The sequence below is a fragment of the Juglans regia genome, chromosome 11 (assembly GCF_001411555.2).
Source record: "Juglans regia cultivar Chandler chromosome 11, Walnut 2.0, whole genome shotgun sequence".
Lineage (NCBI taxonomy): Eukaryota > Viridiplantae > Streptophyta > Magnoliopsida > Fagales > Juglandaceae > Juglans > Juglans regia.
Window position 1 is genome coordinate 28,360,629 of NC_049911.1, and position 17,492 is coordinate 28,378,120.

General features: G+C 30.7%; 2 protein-coding genes across 3 annotated transcripts; both read right to left on the reverse strand.

Moving 5' to 3' along the window:
* Positions 1–347: 347 nt before the first annotated feature.
* On the reverse strand, positions 348–3,371 carry LOC109010436 (GDSL esterase/lipase EXL3-like). Of its 2 annotated transcripts, none has more exons than XM_035682668.1 (5): positions 3,078–3,371; positions 1,518–1,648; positions 1,180–1,236; positions 748–1,006; positions 348–624 (listed from the first exon to the last, which is right to left on the reverse strand). In XM_035682668.1, the coding sequence occupies exons 1-5, from the start codon at positions 3,349–3,351 to the stop codon at positions 434–436; spliced, it is 912 nt and encodes a 303-aa protein (XP_035538561.1). In that variant the 5' UTR covers positions 3,352–3,371; the 3' UTR covers positions 348–433. The 2 variants fall into 2 exon arrangements, with proteins under 2 accessions (XP_035538561.1, XP_018846820.2); XM_018991275.2 differs by having other exon boundaries at positions 349–624; positions 1,180–1,413.
* Positions 3,372–15,314: 11,943 nt separating this feature from the next.
* LOC109010444 (probable BOI-related E3 ubiquitin-protein ligase 3) lies at positions 15,315–16,773 on the reverse strand. The gene is made up of 2 exons (XM_018991285.2): positions 16,239–16,773; positions 15,315–16,060 (listed from the first exon to the last, which is right to left on the reverse strand). Exons 1-2 carry the CDS (start codon positions 16,536–16,538, stop codon positions 15,548–15,550), a joined length of 813 nt encoding a protein of 270 aa, XP_018846830.1. The 5' UTR covers positions 16,539–16,773; the 3' UTR covers positions 15,315–15,547.
* Between the last annotated feature and the right edge of the window lie 719 nt (positions 16,774–17,492).

The following is a 17,492-nucleotide window of genomic DNA, read 5'->3' on the forward strand; positions in this document are numbered from 1 at the left end:
AATAATAATTTTGAACCTTTAGATTAATGAAATTAATTAGTCCACTAATGCTGATTTCAGTTCTGTAAATATAAAAGTTAGGAAAAATCTAATTGTAAGCGATTCTACGCACTAATACATGTACCCATTCAATATGATTAGTCAGAAAGTAAATTTTATTGAAAACAGTATTAATTTGAATTTAGAATATGAATGCAACAATATTAATATCCAGATTATTACACAAACTTGCTTATACATTATAAAACTCTAAAAATTATAAGTACTCTTGTTAATAATGAGGCCCATGCATCATGAAATTCTGCTTATTATGAATTAAATAAGAACTAACATAGATATATCAAAGTAAATATTTTTGCCATGTTTATCAAGCTTAATTTTATATTTAGCGCAGTTCATGAATTTCAATTAGGTCAGCTCATGCATGCATGCCTCAGAAGAAGCTAGGGAGATACTTTTGGAGGACTTGACCAATAAGGGTCTTGTATGCTGCTTCCGTGGGATGATAACTATCCCAAAAAACATAATCAGATGCATCTGTACAGGTGGCAGACGCTTGGTTACAAAGCACGGCTACCTCTATATCCCCTGTACCGCAGCATCCTTTATCCACAAACTCAAAGCCTGCGCGCATTATTATATTATCTAATTAAATAATTAAAATAAATGGAATACTAATTAATAAGAAATTAATAATAAAAGAAAGAGAGATTAATTACAGTAAAAATGATTGGTTAATTAATTTACCATATTTTTCAGGGTTTTCAATTAGGTCAAGTAGAGGATTGTAAACATCAATATAGACAATTCTGCTGTTGGGTAGCTTGCTGTTAAGGGAATCGAGTGTCGAAGACAGTTTAGTATTGAACAACTTTGCTGCTTGGTTGTGCTTTTCTGAACACTGTCTCAGTAATATCCCTCCAGCCAGAGTTCTTTGCGACGGCACACATCCAATTGGCGGTGCACTCAATACTCCAATCCTTCGTGCCCCCAGCTCATATATTTCCTTCAAAACACATTGCAATATTAATTAATTTCCGATATTATTTCAGGATTTGTTTCCATTCTTCCACAAGTTTTAAATCTTTTTTGTTTTTCAAAAAAAGTGAACGTGCTATACCTTGGCTCTAGGCTTAATTAGTACGTGAAAATAATACAGGACGGAAAATGAACTTATACCTTCAAGAAAATGGCAGCCTGGTCGACCATAAGATCAGTGTAGGAAGGGACATCGTACTGCAATTGCCGTACACGAGCAAGGAAATATGTATTAGCAATGTCGTCGCTGCCGGCCACCACTAGAAAGATACTTTTGGCCAGTATGAAGTTTGTCCTCTCTTCTCCAACAATTCCTTTCAGCTTCGCTATGTATTCTTTGAACATTTTTAATTGATCGGACAATGATATAACTGACTGTTTTTCCTTTCATATGTTAGAAAGAAGCAGATCGAATGGTATATATATATATAACCCCTCCCCACCCCAAAAAAAGAAAAGAAAATTAAGTACGTACGTACCACTATTTTTGGTGTCAAGGGATCATAACCTGCGCCACCTGAAGCGAAAGATACGCCTGTGATCAAGTCTTGAGGAAGCAGAAGTGGATCCAAATATGCTGGCACAATATCTTTAACTCCCAATTCCTCAGCTGAAAGGTGCACCATGACAGAATTAGTTTAGTGCATGTAACTTTAATTTAGACAAACGCATCTCATATGTGTGTGTGTGTGTGTATATATATATAAGAAACCCACCAAGTCATCATGACACACTTAAGAAACAATAACTTTATGACTTGGTGTGTATATATATATATTTACAGCGCTTGCGTGCATGCATTGAGATTAATTGGATCCGCCATATGTTTAAGATTCGTGGAGTTAAAAGTCATTCTACTGTCTGTAAAGTCAAGTAATTAATTGAAGGTATTACAAAATGAGAAGAAGAAAATCAAATATTAAAAGAAAAGGACAGAAATTAGTATTTTTTATTTATCTAGATAAATTGACATACGTGGTATGTTGATGAATAATTTCATATTGTTCGTGGATAAGGTTTTGGGCATGTTTATAAGGAATGAACAATCATATATATTTTATAGTATCGATTTTATGAGATGAATTAGGCCTATGAATTTTTTTATAGTATCAGAGTCTGCCACAAGACGAATGAAGGTCTGCACTACTTATTTCGTGACAAGAATCAGAAAAAATATTAGTCTGCATGTGAGGAAGAGTCTTGAGGAATAATCTCACATTGTCTATGGATAAAGTCTTGGGCATGTTTATAACTAATAATGAGCAATCATTTTTTTATAAAATAAGTTTTATGAGATGAATTAGATCCATAAATTTCTTCTTTGTACGTCATAAAAAATAATGATACACGAAATCATGAATATGTGGAATGCCGTGGCGTTAAAGGAGTACACGCAATGGATCGATAACATATTAATATATTATATAATGGTACTTGAAAGGAAGGGGTGAGACATTTAGGTTTCGTTTGGAAGTTGAGCTCATCTGATCAATTCATCTTAATTCATCATTACAACTTTTTTAAATCCCAACATAAAATATAATAAACAATTCAACTTTTTCAAATTTTAAAATAATAATAATAATAAATAATAATATTCTAATAATATTTTATCATTTTAACTCAACTCATTTCAACATTCAAACCCACTCTTAATTAACTGAAAGCTTGGTTAGGGCGGAAGCAAGAAATCCTTCCGAATTAGTTTTGTGGATTTTTTTGTCCAGATCAAGCCATAAATTAATACCTTACCAATTTCCAAAGATGAGAGAGAGAGAGGAGTATTGCGCGCACTCACGGAAATGATACATATCACCCATGCACGCACATGCAAAAAAGCCATATATGCTCATTGATTGGGTATGGGAAACTACTACCATATAGCTCGAGATCTATGCCTCTAGGACTAGGAGGCTCTAGCGCATGTGAAACAAGCAACACGGTACAGATAGAAAACAAAGAAAAAGAAACTCGACCAAGATAACAAAAGCTAGCATGCAGACAGGAGATCAGAAGTGCGAATTAAGAGAGCTACGTACCCATCATGTCTGAGGGGACCTTTCCGTTGCCAAATCTGCCTGTTGGAACTTTTCCAGGAAAATCCTGTCCATAGGGAGGGAAATTGCACTTAACAAGAGTTTTTAACTGGTTGTTGTTGCCCGCGTCCACGATTGAATCTCCAAACGCTATTACTGCTGGAATGGTTTCATTTGGTGGTAGCTTAATGACAGCCTTGGAATGGCAGAAAAGAACAGAAAAAATGAGAGGGAACAATAATACAGCAGCAGCAGAAGAAGAAGAAGAAGAAAACATTTTGACGAATAGAAAGTGTATTGGTGTCTTCTTAGCTTGCTCTCTCGATTTGCTTGCTCTCTCTATTTATAAGCTGACAAAAAAAAATGTGATCAGGAATATTGAAGCGTGAAGTTGCATGTCAGTCTCAGTCAGGGACTTCCCATTGCATTATCTGTGTACATCTAATGCAGGCTTTTTAGTTGTCAGTCTCAGTCGGTGATTAGTGCGCATACGTCAAAAATAAGGATCGAAAGTTGTTCGATTATAATTTTTTTAGTTTTTCTTTTATTTTTTTTTTAATAAAAGTGTTTTTTTTCTTTTTCTTTTTTTTTTTCTTTTTAATCGAAATTTAGTGAAATGATTCAATGAAAATCTCAAATAAGAATTTTCTTAGAATAAGGATTTTTGGATTGATGATGAATTAATTCTGTAACAAGTTTTGAAAATTTGAATGAATCAAATAATATAATTATATAAGAGCATTAGCAATATTCTAGCCATTATCATATCTAAATTTTGGCTAAAATTTGAGGTGTTGGTTAAAGTCAAAGCTATTGAAGATATTAATCTACATTAGACTATCTATCTCAAAGTCAAAATAATAATATATATATATATATAATGTTATGTATTTTAATAATAATTTTTTTATATTTTATAAAAACACTCTATATATTAATTAATAATTTAACTTTTATTTAAAATTATTATTTCTAAACTATTTTTTATATCAACCTAATTATCCAACACAATATAGCTCTTTTTACAAAAAAAAATATTCCTTGAAAAATCTGGACATAATACAGTCTTGTTTAGTAATAAAAATTTTAAAAAGAATCTAATAAAATACTGTTGATTTTTTGTGAATAAAATATAGATTTGATGGGTGAATAGTAATAATTTTCTAATTTTAAAAATTTATTTGGAGTTAGTGTAACTCAAAGTCTAAATTAAAAATTTTTAGCTAGTCCAGTACAGATTATTTATACAAAATGAAATTGTGAAGTAATGGTGTCAATATTATTTTTATAATTCTTCACCTTTGTTTAATTTGTCATGAAGACAGCTAGTATTGGTGGCAGTTATAGGGTATTCAGAATGAATATAAGAAAGAGAGATAATTAATACTCATGAGTCATATATATATAAAGACCCATTGACATTAATATTATTGTTCCTTTTTTTTGTTATCCTTGGAAATAAAAGTCCCTCCTTGATTTTGATCATATCATACCATATTTATCAATATAAAAGTCCCTGATCATGAGTCTCGTCGATTGTCGCTAAAATTGTTGTTGTGCCAACTCAATCATCTTGATCGAATAATGTCATCCTAGAGAAACGCTTCTTTTTATTTTTTTTGGGGGAAAAATGGTAGTCATTTATTTTTGTGGGACATTTACTTATGTCTTAGTGGTTACGTTACGTGTATATCTTACAAAAAAAAAAAAAAATCTATTAAATCACATCCAAATTAATAGAAAACTATAATATAATAAATTAAGATGTTGACTACTCGCTATACGTACTATATATTTTACCATTTTGGTTGCGCCAACGTGTACGTACGTTGGAAAAGTACATTGGTGGAGATGGATCGAGGAAAATGGCCGGCCGGTTGGTGTAGATCGAAAGGCGGATCTCGTGAAGTCGTGCTGCATGCATGCATGCATGTTAAAAAGGGCAACCTCCTTAATTAATATATACGCCAATTTCCATTATTATTATCATAAATAAAACTTAATAATTAATGCTTGTTCGTTGAACAATTAGTATCCCGCAACTGTTATGGGGGCAATCCCACTGATCATCATGTACTGATCTTGCTTAGTGGCCGACGATGATCAATTCGTGTCATTGAATGAGTTAAATGAGTTGAGTTGGATCGATCATATATAGTTGGAACATTAATTTATAGAATAAATACACAAATTGGACGACTAAGATTAATTAGATATTTGAATTTCAATTATTTGAGAGTCGATGCGTGCAAACAGGCCAAGGATTGACTTCAACAGTGATGTAATTAGTAATACTTTGGTCCATGAACCATTAAGCATCAACTTATAAGTCAATCTGCATGTGTACGGTTTTTTTATTTTTTGTTTTTTTTTTTATTTTTTTTAAATCTTCATTTTGCCCTTCATTTTGTTTTTGTTTTTTATACCACAAGGTGAAACTTGTAAAAAACGATCCTCAAGCTAGGCAATGGTCACTAAGACATTCGACCTCCATATAACAAATGTCGACTTTAATATGAATCCAGCTGATTCTCTACATTTCTTAGTTTAAACAATTTTATGTAATTCTGGGAAAGCCAGGCACACAGCTTCTCTGTTAAATATTTTATTTATAGAGGGGTGGGTAGATTACAAATTTTTTATAGTTTACGAGGGAGATTGCAAATTGAATTAATCTATCCATCAACAACTATTCACTACTTCACATCTTATGTGGCAAATCAAGTTCACTAACAAGTGATTAATCAGTTCTTACCCCAACCACTCCATCTCAGTCCCACCTGAAGGAAACACGGTGAGAGAGAGATTGAGGAGAGAGAGAGAGAGGAGAGGGGGGTTCGATGAGAGAGAGGTTGAGGAGGGAGAGAGAGAGAGAGAGAGAGAGAGGTCGAAGGTGATGAGTCTGACATTAAAAATAAAAACTATCGAAATATGGAAATAAATTGTGACTGATGTATAGTAAAATCCTTACAAATTAGGTTAGGAGATTGTCTATATTTCCTTAAGTCTTAAGATTGAACTTGAAAGCTAATTATACCAACTACCGTACGACCAATTATTGTGGAAATAAAATGATGAGTTATTAATTTGTAGCCTTTGTTAGGATTGGTATATAGCTTATATATGTGTGTGTATATATATACTAGGTAAAAGTAACGTGCAATGCACGTTTACTTAGTTTATATTTAATTTTTTTATTAATAAGGATGTAATATTTTCAGTTAATTAAATAACGATGTAATATTTATGTAATTTATAAATAATTATATGCTGTGATGTATTATAAAAGTAGAGTATTAATAGAAACTATAAATAGCATGGTCCTATAAATAAACATCGCCCATAGTTTTATGAAAGTTGTTTGAGATAATTTTGATTCTAGGATGATGATCCCGCATTTTTCTCATCTTACATTGTCTCAGTAGAGAGTACATTAAAATGCCTATGATGACGATCCATTATTTTCCTCATCTTGCATTGCCTTAATAAAGAGGACATTAAAATGCCTATGTTTTCTCTCATTCAGTTTCTCTAAATCTGCATAAACTTGAATCTTCTAAATTTTTTTTGATAATTTCTCCATAACGCTTTTAATATATGTTCGATGTTCCTACAAAATAAAATTTGAATAGCTTTACATAATTAATAAAAACTCAATTTCTTTTTTCATTAACTCATTATAATCAAACTCAATTTTTGAATACAAATTTTAAAAGATACCTCTCATGCATGTTCCATCAACTCAACTGCTGAACAACCAAATGCCTCTTTTGCTACTTCACTAAACATAGTAGTAGCTAGCTTTCTTGTATTATCGTCCAGTTCAACATATGCCATAGCACTTTAAATGCATTGAATATATAATTTTAAATTTTAATAGTGTTAAATTCTAAATTAAAATTACAAGATACATATCATGGTTTGCAGACCCCTTGGCTTTTGCAATATATACAAACGAAGCTTTCATTGTATTTATATCTAGTTCCTTTATTACAGCCAACACATGACATGTAATAAAATATTTGGTCCAAGTCAATCACATTTATCTTCGCTTCTATCTAGAATTTTGCTTTGTATGTTAAATCATAATCAATTCTTAGAAGGAATGCTTTTGTAAATATTTTAATTTATTATTAATAAAATAATATTTACCGCCATGGATTGTAAATTTTAATTTACTAATTTAGTTTATCTTCGTTTGTAAATTTTTTTTAAAAAAAATTATTTACAGAATCTTACCACTTCTCATTATGTTAATGAAGGAAATAATTGTTTCAACTGTTGGATACTGTTCTACCCAAGCAAGATGAAATAAAGAACTAACAATTATTTCTTACGCTCAATTAAATAAATAATCAAATGATAAAATACTATAAAACTATAATCTAACAAAAGCATATTTCAGTGTCACATACAAAAAATGTTTTACAGACTATTTGTCAAACTTAATTCACCATTCCAAGCAACTACCAACTATTTCTCTACTAATTATTTTAAAAATTTTCTCTACTAATTTTTAGTTGGATGTTATATTTTTTAGTTTTTTTTTTATAATTGTTGATTTTTGGGGGAAAGATGATGATGGTTTGTGAGTGGACCCAGGTCACCTCGAAAGGAATAAGCAACTTACCCGCCTGTCTGCAGGCCTCCAAGTTTAATTAATATATATCCGGACTCCCTAATTCCTAAAAACTTCCATAAATTTTGCTCACTTTAAATATATGATTAGATTTATTCATTCAATGTGTTTGAATGTTAAAATTATTGATTATATGTTTATCGATCTTTCTCTTAATTAAATTAAAATTTAAGATAAATTATTTACGAAGAAAATAACTATTTATAACATAGAGAATAGATTCATTTTTATAGAAAATAACTGACAGTAAATAAACATATTTCATGTAGTGATTTTGTTTCTTAATTGATCAATACATGGCTCTACAAAATTCATGATTTAATAATATGACTTGTGTGAACCATAATTTTATTGTTTAAATTTGTTTTTGATTTCTAAATTATGGAAGTTAATTTTATTTTTCTATATATTATTTCACTCTATTAAACCCTATTTCGATTTTCTATCCTCACAAAGAGATCGGCCAATGCATGCATGTGATTTGTTTCAATCGATTTTCAAAATCAATAGAAAAAAAAAAATAATTGAAACCGGACCATTAGCGAGTAATTTAATAATCAGCACAAAAATCAATTTGCATTAATGGAGTCTATAAATGAATATTCTAGCTAGCACTGTATGGACGCCATCCTTGCAGACCAAAAGCCAAGAGTCACCGTATGGTTGGAGCAACTAACGCCAACCATCTTCATCTCAAAAAGGCGTTAACTTTAACGTAAAACAATAAAATTTGTTAAAATAATAATTTTCTTTATATAGCCACTCTATATATATAAAGATATATATATATATATATATAATAACTAATTTACCACTTTTATACAACTATTTTATATGAAATAAATGTAATTTTATAAAATTAAAATTTATTTTTAATAAAATGACATAATTACAATATCAATTGTAAATAATTATATAATTAAAATTACCAAAATACCTGAAATCTTAGTTCAGCAAAGTAGATTTCAAGAACAATTAACATCAATAACAAGCAAAAAGAAATTAAAGAAATTAGCTGAGACAATATCACATGTCATTACCCAAGAACAATGGGGGAAAGAATCCTTATATACTAATGAAATCTTCCCAACCTAATTATGATCCCATACTTTGATTACTACTATTAAAAATAGGCATGGATAAAAACATAACTAAAATTTACGTCATTCCTAGTTTATTCATTTCGAGAAATTACAGGAAATAAAGATACTCCCACAATAGTTTCTGCCACGATAGAAATATTATGAACCATAACTTTCTCTTCTTCCTACTCCAGCACAAGAGCTAGAGTTTCAAAATCTTCTCATCTCAAAATGATTATCCTCTCACATTAAAGCATTATCCTTCTTTTCTTTTATTATTTTTCAAAATAAAATTAAATTGAATTATGAAATAAGAGTATGTTGTTAGTCCCCCATCCCTCTTTTAAAAACACCAAGTTTTTGGCCCTCAAAATCTCCATAAAATAGTGGGAGAAGCATAATTATGACTAGGGTCTAGGAGTGTAAAATAAAATCAGAAAACAAGTTGAACCAAACTAGATCAGATCGAACCGGTGTATTCGGTCTAGTGCGGTACCGATTTTAATATTTTAAAAATCGGTTTAAACCGAACCGGATCAGTATATATTTATAATTTTTTTTATATTATATTACATATATTATATGTTAAATTGCTAATTAATATAACATAAAATTCTAATCTTATTATTAAAGTCTATTAATCTAAGAACATAAAATTAATATAACCTATAATATAACATAAAATTAATTTAATTATTTTTAATATAACATATAAATTTTAATCTTATAATATAAAATTTTAATACTAAACATAAATATTAATATTAAGTTATTAATATAAACTTACTTTTGATATATATATCAATGATAAATACATTTTTGATATAATAAATTATAATATATATAGTTTTTTTGTAAATACATTTTTACACATTTGATCATATATACTCATCATATAAAAAGTCTAGAACTTATACAGACTATAGTTCAATTCAATATTATGCTAGTACGTGTTAATTTTTATAAAATAATATACTTATTCTATAATATAAATAGACTAATAATTTAGTATATGTATATGTACGTAAAAAACCAGATCGTATCGGACCAAAATTGGAAGTTTCGATTTTGATAGTGAATCGGTACGGTATCAGTTATTAAATTTTTAAAATTGCTGTATACATTTCGGTTATGAAGAATGTACAAAATTAGACCGAACCGAACCGAACTGGTTACACTCTTAATTATGACCATGTTGTAAATATGTTCTCTTAAATTATCAACGTGCCTGAAGTCTTAGTTAGCAAGCAATTATTTACCCTTATTGAAGATGGGGTATCTCCTTCCCAAAACTCTTCTTTTCAACCAATCCATCTGATTGAAGATGCTCATGATCCATTCGATTTAGATTTTTCATATTATGATACTCAAATTATGTCATGAAGAAAGTATAAAGTTATTCATCAATTATTCTCGCTGGCACATTCAAGACGAAAGGCTTTCGACGACCATTGTTATATTTATTGGCTATTAATATATTCTATATATTGTTAAATTTAGATTACTATCTATTGTTAATTTCCCTATGGCATATTTAATTAGGAATCCAAATAAGTCTTACAGTTGATAAAATTAAAGAGTATGAAAATCAACTACAAATAATGTTAAAAAATACTGAAACTATGTTTGCCATATATCATATCTTTTTAAGTAGACAATCTGGCATGCTTGAATTAGAAGATTACCTTGAAGATTTACGGGATGTACATAAACAACTTCAGAGTTATCTAAACATCCTCTCTCTATAAAAATAAAAAATAAAAATAAAAGTAAAAATAAAAATAAGAATTCATAGAAACAGATTTTTAGCAAAAATATACTATTGAAAAGAAAAATTGAATATATTAAGAAAATTCTTTGGTTAGCCTATAGATGCTAGTAAGCTTAATTAAGGGTCGTTCGATGGTGTTTTCTCGAGATCTTGATCTATCCATTCACTTTAAAATAGATATCTTTGTTTAATTCTTTGTATCATTATTATTGAATATTAAAATTAGTGGTTATCACATGATAAAAAAAATCACATCATTTGACTGTAGTTTCTCACATTTATTATAAATTTATGAAAACATTGTTAGAACCGCAAGCTCTTATTAAACATAAAAATGACTGCACATATGGACATCCGGTTTAAAAGTGTTAATTAAGAGAATAGAGATCAGGAAGGACTTGGAAAGATCTCTGTCTCTGGTGAATCTCATGGCCCTCTCTACCATAAACATAAATTAAAATTATCAATAACTCATAAAAAAAAAGCTCTCCCTCTCTCTCATCGATTTTATTTTGTATTTTAGGGCTCGTTTCAATATTTAAAATATATGTAAATATTAAGAAAATAGTTTATAAATATAGTAAAATTGTTTGAGTTAACATATTTTATTGGATTTTGAAAAAAAAAATTTAAATAAAAATATTATAAAATTAAAAAGTTCATTGAATATGATTCTTTAATATAATTTTTGTTTTGAAGTTAAAAAAAATTATATATTTTTATTTTGTATTTTATTTCAAAGTTTAGAAAAATTGTAATGATTAAGTAATGATTAGATAAAAAAGTTAAAAATTTCAAATTAAAAATATTTTATGTTTGAATAATATTTATGAATGAAATATTTGCCCTTAATCTCTGCTGCAAAAGTAATTAATACTAAACATCATATAAAATCTCTCATCCACAAGGACCGCACCTTGTGGATGAAATGTCAATATCCATGATATTGATAACCATCATGATAAAAACTTAACGGGAAAATACATAAATCTTTCCTGCAATATCACCTTAAATCATTTCTAAATGAGAAATGTTATATTTAAGTTCTAAAGTGTATAAATTCGGCATATTCATTTAAAAAAAAAGTTGATAAATTTGGGATATACATGAATTTTTTTTTTTTTAACGGTGAACTCTCTTTTTTCAAATAGAGTACATAGAATTTGCACACCCTAGGACTGTATTAGCGTTACTTAGTTTCAAATCTTATATTTTAATTTTTAAATTACTTTTTATCTTTCATGTTCTTCAATTTTTGGCTTTCATTTTTCATTTTTATCAAAGTATTTATGTCAAATTTTCAATGGGTATAGATTACAAACTTTCATTAGCTTGAGGAGTGATTTTTAAAGTTTATAATGTATAGATGATTGTAAAATGACCGATAGTTGGAAGGGATTCGTGTATTTTCCACGCACAATCTTTTACACAATCACGTTATAATACGAGGATATTTATGTAAAGTGATATTATTTTCATAATTTATTTTATAAAAATATTCTTCATTTAAAAATATCTCATGTTTTATTCATTCTTTTCAAAGTAATTACGTGACGGTTGCACAATTCACGATTGTAAATATATTTTCTCTAAAAAGATTGTATGTCTATAATTTTCCTTAATTTAATTACTAAAATTTATCTTATAAGAGAATGAGAAAATCGTATTTCACATTATGAAATTTTATTTAATAATTATTCACTGCATCAATCGTGTCAGACAAAAAATAAAAGATAAATAATTTATATAAGTCTCGAATAGATTAATCCCGTGCAAATCTTTATTAAAAAAAAAGAGTGAATCATACGTTAAAAAAATATAAAAAAAAAAATTAGACCCACTTATTTACAAAATATTTACACGAGACCTGTCTATTAGAACTTAGTACCTATAGTTACCCAAAATAAAACAGCACACGGTCATGCATGACACCTAGGCATCCGCACTGGTCTCATTGCACGATAAAGCGGAAATGGATCGGTATCCTTAGGCCGCATCCACGTACAGTTTATTAGACCTGAGTGTGCCATTTCTTTGAGCCCATCAGGCTCCCAAATTGTAACAACTCTTCATATTGCTTTTTGTTCGGCCCATAAACCTATTAACATATGAGAAATGTTTTAATAATAAAGACTTCATATACAAATAAATTTAAAAATTAATATAACTTGACGTGGTATATTAGATTATAAATATTATTTTATTATAAAATAGATTTAATATATAATATAAAACTATATCAATTTATAAATTTAATTTTACAAAATTTCTTTGTAACAAAGATATTTCTATCATTTTATTGAGAGTATTCATGCATGCCACACTTTCATATCACTTATTTTGACGAGAGAAAAGAGGGAAAACTACATCATCTCATGCATGGACGATAGAAGCAGGAGAACTCACCAAATAAATCTATTTATATATATATATATATATATATGAGTTTTATTACTCATCATCCCATATCACATATCACATATCACATATCACATTTATTTTTATTTTATGGTTTTATTTTTACTAAACTAATTGAGTTCTTTTACTCATCATTTATATACCATATACTTGTTAAAGGAAAAAAAATCATATGAAGTGTATGATGTAAGAATTATGAGTATAATTTTTCACACACATATTTATATATGTAAAATAATAAGAATAAGAAAACTTATTTAGAAAATAAGAATAAGAAAACCTAACAAGTCTCACATAACTATTTATATCTTAATTTTGATCGTTCAGTCAAATTTGATGGAGTTCAAGTGTGAGATTCAAATTGACGACTTGAATAATTTAATTATCCCTAGATAATTTTCTTAAATGGTTAATGTTAAATATTAGTAACATACTTTATTATTTTAAATATTAGTTACTATTCATACTTATATACGATACACTTTATTAATCACCCCACACACTAAATCTTAATTTTGCCCGTGTGTGTATATACATATATATATATATATATATATATGTAAAATAATAAGAATAAAGAAATTTAAAAAATAAGAAAGGATAATGATAAAGTTATTATGTCTTACTATTTACTTATTATTTATTATTTATTTTTATAATGATAGAGCACTATCCGTACTGTAGTAGATAGACAGATGCATACTATTTAAACAAGATCATCACGGCGTCAGTACTGCCCGTACTGTATATATTTTTCTATGACAACTGTTCAACCGTAGAATTGCATTTACTGTGGACGAGAATGCTCAGCCTCAGAGTTGATGAGTACCGCCAAGGAACGTGAGACAGATATTCACATTTTCAAATATAAGATTTTCATCATGCGATGATTACGGATCAATTTAGAAATTAAAATAAATTATAATTCGAATAAATTGTGAATGGAAAATCTTGTCGCCTAGTTAAAAGGCTATCACAAAGCTGCTTGATAAAGGAACATCGCTAATTCTTGTTGCTTCCTTGACAGAGACAAACCTAAATTCAAGTTGCATATGCTTCCAGCATCCCTTTGTGCAACTAAACTAGCTAGTAAGCTTGGTTGGGATCCATGTCGTAGAAGAAGATCATCGTTGCAGTAACTTTGTGGGCAGAGAGGATCAGAGCCGTCCACGCGTACAAAACTGGTCTCAAAGCATTGATAGTGATTTATGTATCTTTGAATTAAATAATAGTGAGACTTTTTATTAAAAAATAGTAGAATTTATTATTAAAAAATTAATTTTTTCATATGAATTCTATATTTTATTTATTTTTTAAAAAATAATTATGTGAAATTGTATAATTTATGATTGTAAATATATATATTTTCTTTTAAATTTAAAAATAAAGATGAAAGATAGTGAAATCACTACCAATACTCTCAGAAGAAGTCAGACCGAGCGAGGAATAAAGGGTGGCGGTAGAAAGACAACTCAATTGGTGTCGGACTCTTTTGGTCGAACTTAACTCAATCGATTGCAAATCACCGTCGCAGTTTTTGATGCATGAGATCTCGACAAGAACAAAGAAAAGAGAGAGAAATAAAAATTGAGTTTGGATAAAAAGATAAACACTTTCTAACCTAAACCATTATAACAAACAATCCATTGGAAACGGTTTTCTGATACGCATTATAACAAACAAGATCAAACATGTCGGTTATAAACCAAGTACCAAAATCCAAGTTGCGGGGACCCACGTGTTTCATAGGACCGACTGCTCCAAGAAGACAACAGACTCGGGAAAGCAGATTGTCAAAAGAGATTCATTATAGGATTTGAGGGTGTATGAAGATGCAAGAGCTGCTGGGGCCTCGCGCGGCTCTTCTGCATATTTGTTTTTGTTTTTGCGATTTATGTAAAATAAAAGCAAAGAGGGAGTTTGCGCGGGTTGTACAGAATTGAAGTCATGGCATGGGAAGGCTCGTGTATGAAAGTTGAAGTTCTTAGATTGTGTACTGTCAGTAGCTCGATGGTCGATGGGGCTTTTAGCTCAAATCTCAGCCGTTGCTTTTCCTTCTTTCACATGAGTCTGGTACTTGATATTATGATTCGTTGGGAGCAATAAATAGAAGACCTCAGTGGCGGTGAAAGTGGCAGTCTTGAAACATGTCAAGTACTTTGTTTTCAAATCTTTTTTTGTCAGCTAAAACAGCACACTGCGCGCTACGGCTAGGAAGGAGAGCTGGCATTTTTCTTTCTATTTTATTTTTTTGTGAAACACAGACAGAGAACCCCATCAATCTCTCAAGGAAATTAAGCTAAATCAGGAAAAAGTATGATAGACCCAGAAGAGGAAAAAGGAGAAGATTCTTTACTATACTGTCATCATCATTTCGATACATGTACAACTGTTGCAGTACAAAAGAATCCGATATTGGACCCCGGGAAAAAAGTAGAGAAAACATAAAACGATAAAATATGATATGATGACGGTACAGGTATCCGTATCAACGTGTGAGTTCTTTCTCACAAGCATTTTCCTTTCCTTCGGTCTTTTTGCTTTTCCTTTTTGCTTCCTTGTTTTAGACCAAGAAAATCTCCATGCTCTTGTCCTTAACAGTGTTACACACGGGACAAGATTCAAGAAAAGCTTCACAATACTTGCAGGAACAGAGATGTCTGCAAGGAAGAAAAAGAACACACGAGCTACGAGAGTAACAGCCCTTACAAGTCATGCTTTTGCTATTCCTTTTTACCTCTTCTTGTCCTACATCCTCTCTCTCACATGAACCACAAAACGACGCTGCATCTTCGGTTGTATTCCTCTCCAAAACCACTCTCTCTTTGACCTGCTCGAGCCTGTTGTTTAGATCTATCACCGTGGCTTCGCTTGCTTTGGCTATCCTTCGCCATGTTTCGCTATCCGTTTCGGCTTTTCTCACGCATTCTTGGAGCTCCATTGTTCTCATTGTTGCTCGTGCCAAGTCGTCTTCTTTTTGCCTAATCAAACTCGACGTTTTCGATTCTATATTACTCAAGATGACTGCAAGTTCTTGCTTCCTTTGCTCGTGCAGAGATAGTCTCAACCTTTCGTACTGTTCAGAGAGAGAGAGAAAAAAAAAAGATAACGAGATAGAGAAACAGAAAACGTTCCATCGATAATAAAAGCATGGAAACCCCATAAATGAACTTTTACGACCCAGAAAACAATTCCACGGGCTCCACAAAATTTTATTTCAAAGAAAAGCCCTATGAGATATGACGGGTTATTACCTGTAAATGAAGAATGTGGTCTATCTCCTGGCTCTCCAACTTAAACTGAGCATCCAAAGATTGAAAAAAGGCCATTGGAGGGAAGCTATTGCAACTCGAAGAAGATGTAACCCCTTCGTTGCTATCAAAATTGCAAAACTTTTGAGTGCTCCGCTGAAGAGGAAACTGACTGTGTTGAGGATATTGATGAAGGCTAAAACGAAAGTCGTCAACAAACCCAAAAGGTGGATCCTGTTGGCCAGTCATGGGAAAACCTGTAGTTTCTTGGTAAAACTGTCCCTGAACAGCCATCCTAACCATCGATCGCCAGAATTAAGAACAGAAACCAAAACGTACTCTTCTTTTCACATATTTCATGGGTGCATTAAAAAGGGGAGGAGAAGTGAAACGAGATGAGGTAGGTTTAAAGCTAGAGGAATCGTGTTCTTGTTATATCAGAAAAGATGCATGACCTTTTCTCTTTCTAGATCCTCTCTTTATTTGGCATAACCTTTGTTGCTGTGGTTTCTGGTTTAACCGAAAGAGAGACCACTTTGAAAAAAACCCGTGCATGGGTGGTTTATATAGAGTAGAAAAATGACAAACGCATTAATAATATGTATTTATCATTGCTTAATGGGATTTTTTACGGGTAATTACTCGATTGCATGGACATTATTAATTACGAATCTAAAAGCAGAATATAAATTGTTTTTGAGAAATTGACGATTTTAATAACTTGCATTCAAATGGGGAAAAGAAATCAAAGAAAAGACAGAAAAGAGGCTTAGCTTCTTTTGTGAACTCCCAAACGCTTCGCAACCAATAACTAGCATTTATGAGAGAGAGATACAGGGGTGGCGCGCAAACGACGACGTACACATGCAGATTTTGTGACAGGGAGTCACAGAACTCTCGAGTCAGAGATTTTCATCGAGAGAGAGAGGGAGAGAGGTGTTGGTGAAAGAGAAATCACTCAATCGCGACGTGAAAGGGTCAGACGTTATGGAGCGGATTCAGAAATCGGAGGAAATTGTCATTTTTGTCAGTTTGGTCATTGGGAAAGGCTGATTAATAGCCAAAAAGATAAAGGAGTTTGAATTCTACGTAATGTCATATTTGTTGTGTCCGTTCAGAAACGACAAAACTCCACGTAAGACTACTGTTTATATGGGACACGGTATAGTACTGCTGGCCTCTTGATTACAAATGGTTTTTTTAAATCCACGTGGACACTTAAGGGGCCCAACAACCGTCAATCCGGCCATAATTAAC

Coding starts and splice junctions, on each gene's coding strand:
- LOC109010436 (XM_018991275.2), bottom strand. CDS start 3,351: ATGTTTTCTTCTTCTTCTTCTTCTGCTGCTGCTGTATTATTGTTCCCT. Junction 1,649..3,077: donor GGTCCCCTCAGACATGATGG/GTACGTAGCTCT, acceptor TGCACCTTTCAG/CTGAGGAATTGGGAGTTAAA. Junction 1,007..1,179: donor AGGCTGCCATTTTCTTGAAG/GTATAAGTTCAT, acceptor TGTGTTTTGAAG/GAAATATATGAGCTGGGGGC.
- LOC109010444 (XM_018991285.2), bottom strand. CDS start 16,538: ATGGTTAGGATGGCTGTTCAGGGACAGTTTTACCAAGAAACTACAGGT. Junction 16,061..16,238: donor ACCACATTCTTCATTTACAG/GTAATAACCCGT, acceptor CTCTCTGAACAG/TACGAAAGGTTGAGACTATC.